Here is a 3,721-nt window from a genome sequence, read left to right on the forward strand (position 1 = left end):
GGATCATTTCACATGCAATTTTTTCCGCTAGTGCTTTATCATTTTCTCCTGTTGGTAGGAGAATTCTGGTAAAGAATTCTATGGCCTCGGCACATGTATCGCGGAATCTTATTTCGCCAATATCTGCTACAGCAGACATCATAGTAGGCTGCATAATTAGAAGATATAACATATAATCCGAAAGGGTTTTACAAAATTCACGACGACTATAACTTTCTTCATCCCTCTGATTGTCCGTGTCACTATTCTTATGATAGCAGAGATCTGTAGCAATATGCCATAATATAAGACTCTGATCAAAATCAACGTCCACAATATAATGCATCAACTTGCTGCTACCCTCCGTAGTCCAATCATTATTTTGTAGAACCCATTCTCCTCGGGCTGAACATATTCTCTTCGCAGTTTCAGGTTCTGCGAGCTTGGATTTCTTTTTTAGCTGAACAAAGATGAATTCCCATAGCTTTTCTTCAAATGGTTTCTTGGACACATATATAATCGAATCATAGAAATCCTTCAAGTTGAAGAGATATATCACCATACGACAAAAACAATCGAAGCAACTACGCTTCTTGTTTGGACGCTCCTTGAGACAATAATGCATCAAGTTGTATTGATTTAGATATTCAGACCACCTTCGGTGTAGGACTTGTCTAGCCCAGTACTCCAAGCAACTTGGTTTCCTTTCCCCCCAGTTTATCCTCTTGAGCTTGAGATAGTATCTGAGGAGAAAGAGGAGACATCCCTTAATAGCTTCTATGCAGAAATTTCGCCTCGGTGAGTTCTGGATGGAAGCAGCAGTCCAATCAGAGAGAGCCAGCATAAGGAGAGCAATTATATCCAAGCCTAGTGCACCAAAGAACAAGGTATAGGTAATTTCAACGTCAATCTTGCGAAAATCATGCTTATCTATTGTATAGAAGATTGAAAGGGCTGCCACAACCGCAAACCAAGATATAAACCGGACAAGGAGGTGTCCAAATATTAAATGCACCACAGCAGCCTTCGTACAGAAAACTTCATACATGAAGTTGAGTTCAACCGCTAGCACTTTAAAGGCATCTTCCGGGTTTCTTTTATGGAAAAACAGTCGGCTCTCTTCACGTACGCGGAAACTTAAGATGAGATCCACGATGAGACCCTTGAAGATTTGGAAGAAGTGATAAGCATGTTTCACCGCCTTAACGTCATCCAGTGGGCCTTCATCTACTGCCGCATAACGTTCAAATTTTGACTCTACCAATTCTATCTTAGTCGGGAGGTTGGCCTCTTTCGGCCCAGAGTATGCCTCCGTGATCTTTGCATAGTTCGGCCCTGGGTCACCAGGTGCTTTAACCATGGATTGCCTTAATTTATTCGGGTTTGCTTGTAATAAAGCATATGTTCGCTCACCATACTTGAGAGTTCCAGCGACAAACAGAAGGATAGTGGGAACCGATAACCTGTTTCTGGGAAGGGATTGGCTGAAGACAGTAAAAGCACTGACAACCCGGTTTAGGAGCCCAATGAATTGCCTTTGCCAGAGGCCGGCACTATCCTGTTCTGGTAAATGGTGCAACAAAAGAAAGGGAGCCCAAAACGCCAGAATGTCAGCATATTTATCATTAGGGAATTTCCGAGAACCATGTTGATCATGAATCTCTTTTTGACTGTAGGTTATAAGTCCCACTGCAACGCTAACTGTCCAATCAGCCACCAAGTAAGCTACCAAACTCAGCAGCACTACTATCCAACTTCTTGTTCGCTTTTTGAGTGGTGCAAATAGAATTAGAATGCTCTGTAACCAGAGACTTAACAGAACGAAACCTTGGATGTTCCATTGATCATACAACCTCTTCAATCCGGTAAGGCCCGAGTTATACATTGTCTTGCTTAATTTTCTTTCTCGTCTCCTTCACCCCTGTTCAACAAAAAAGTGTTAGTTTTTAAGTTGCTAGAACAAAAGCACACTAAGTTCCAAATTTCGTTTACTGATTTAACAGATTCTGATAGCGTGAAACGTAAGAATCAATAGAATTGTAACACGTGTCCTATTTAAGTAAGTGTCACACTAACCGAATTTGTTAAATGAGTTGGCAGAATTTGATTGTAAAAAGTAAATTGTTTTTTTTGGCAGAACTAATAGACCTTTGAATTCATTTTGATACCATAGGGAGCTAATTATGATAGTCAAAACATGATTACTTAATATAATAGTTGGTATAAGACTAATGTCCCTAAGGGGTAGCTCAATCGGCTGAGAACTACACATCATGAAGCGGGACAAAAATTAGCTATAAACTGGTTTGTAGTTAATTCATACAAACCAATTTAATAAAGTGACATGTATCCCTCAACATGTGAGAATCACATGTTTTTAATAGTTATGAGATATATGTCACTTTATTAGATTGGTTTGTATGAATTAACTACATATTAGTTTGTAGATAATTTTTGTCCCATAAAGCGGAGGTTAATTAGTAGTTCGAATCTCCATCCCCCTTTCCCACACCTTTTGCAGACATGTAAAAAAAAAAAAAAAAAAAAAAAAGAGAGTTGACTGCATAATATGACGGTTCAATTATGGACATCAAAGTTTTTAACGGCTTTTCTATAAGAATAATTGTGTTGATGTAAAGACAAAATAATTTATAAAAATGACATATGATGAAATTTATGGACAAACTATATGAGATATGTTATTTAATATTCTTTTAACATTTTTTTAGTATTCTCAGTTGACATGACACGCTTGATTCATCTTTAGATAAATCTCAATTAAAAAAAAAAAAAAATTAAGAGGAAATTACGCATGCCATATCAATTAAAAATGCTAAAAAAAGGTTTGAATAATGTTAAATGGCATTTCTCCAAACTATAAGGTATAAACGCAAGGATTTCACAAATAAATTGATGGCAGGTGCATGATAGCTCTTATAGAACATAAAAAGGAAGAAAAAAAAAAACACGTACCTCTGGCGGGTTGCAGAGAAAACTAATGCAAAGAAATTAAGTGAATTTTGAATCTCAAGTTTTGTCGTTCAAGATTTAATTTGATGTTTGAGAAAATTGTATTCCCTCAGTCATACTTATATAACTAGGCTCAGTGCACTGATAGTGATAGCAATGGAGGAAGCACTCTGCCCTCTGTACGCACATATCCTGGGAGCAAGGTGGGTGATGGCCAAATGGGTGTGCTTGAAGAGATTTTGTAGCTTGTTGTCCATAGTTGATTGTGATGTATGATGATCAAGTTTTTGGTTGCAATTTTGGTTTGGGTTTCCTGGATCTTTTGTTTTTTGTTTTTTTTTTTTTTTTGAGTGCATCAACGAAAAGTTACAACAAAGGGATGTGCAATCCAACAATAAGCCCCAAAATGACCACATTGGTGTAGGTGTAGGTAAACAAAAATTAGAATGGAATGCATCAAATAAATGACGCCACCCTATAGATCCTTGGCATGAAGACCAAGAAAATTGGCCACCAATTAAGGTGGTTTGACCTACAAGGTGCACCAGAGATGGCATAACCACGAGGAATGCAGCAACACACTCGAAAGAGGACCACAATAGCATAGGAAAAGACACAAATGAAGGTCAATTCAAAGCCAACGAAAGGATAAACCGGCACGGGTCTAAAAAACACCGCATAATGATCAACAACCAGATTGAAAGAACACCATAGATGGTGGTGAGGGCATTTAAAGCCCTTAAAACTACAAGCAAAAAACATAAAATAAAAA

At 37.9% G+C, this 3,721-nt stretch overlaps 1 protein-coding gene across 1 annotated transcript in view; it reads right to left on the reverse strand.

The window, feature by feature from the left end:
• LOC132169960 (uncharacterized) overlaps nt 1-1,864 on the reverse strand; it is a 2,999-nt gene extending 1,135 nt beyond the window's left edge. The window contains exon 1 of the mRNA XM_059580897.1: nt 13-1,864. Within this exon, the coding sequence (XP_059436880.1) occupies nt 13-1,864 (1,852 nt within the window). The remainder of the gene's footprint in view (nt 1-12) is intronic.
• Nucleotides 1,865-3,721: the final 1,857 nt, after the last annotated feature.

The sequence above is a fragment of the Corylus avellana genome, chromosome ca2, assembly GCF_901000735.1.
Source record: "Corylus avellana chromosome ca2, CavTom2PMs-1.0".
NCBI lineage: Eukaryota > Viridiplantae > Streptophyta > Magnoliopsida > Fagales > Betulaceae > Corylus > Corylus avellana.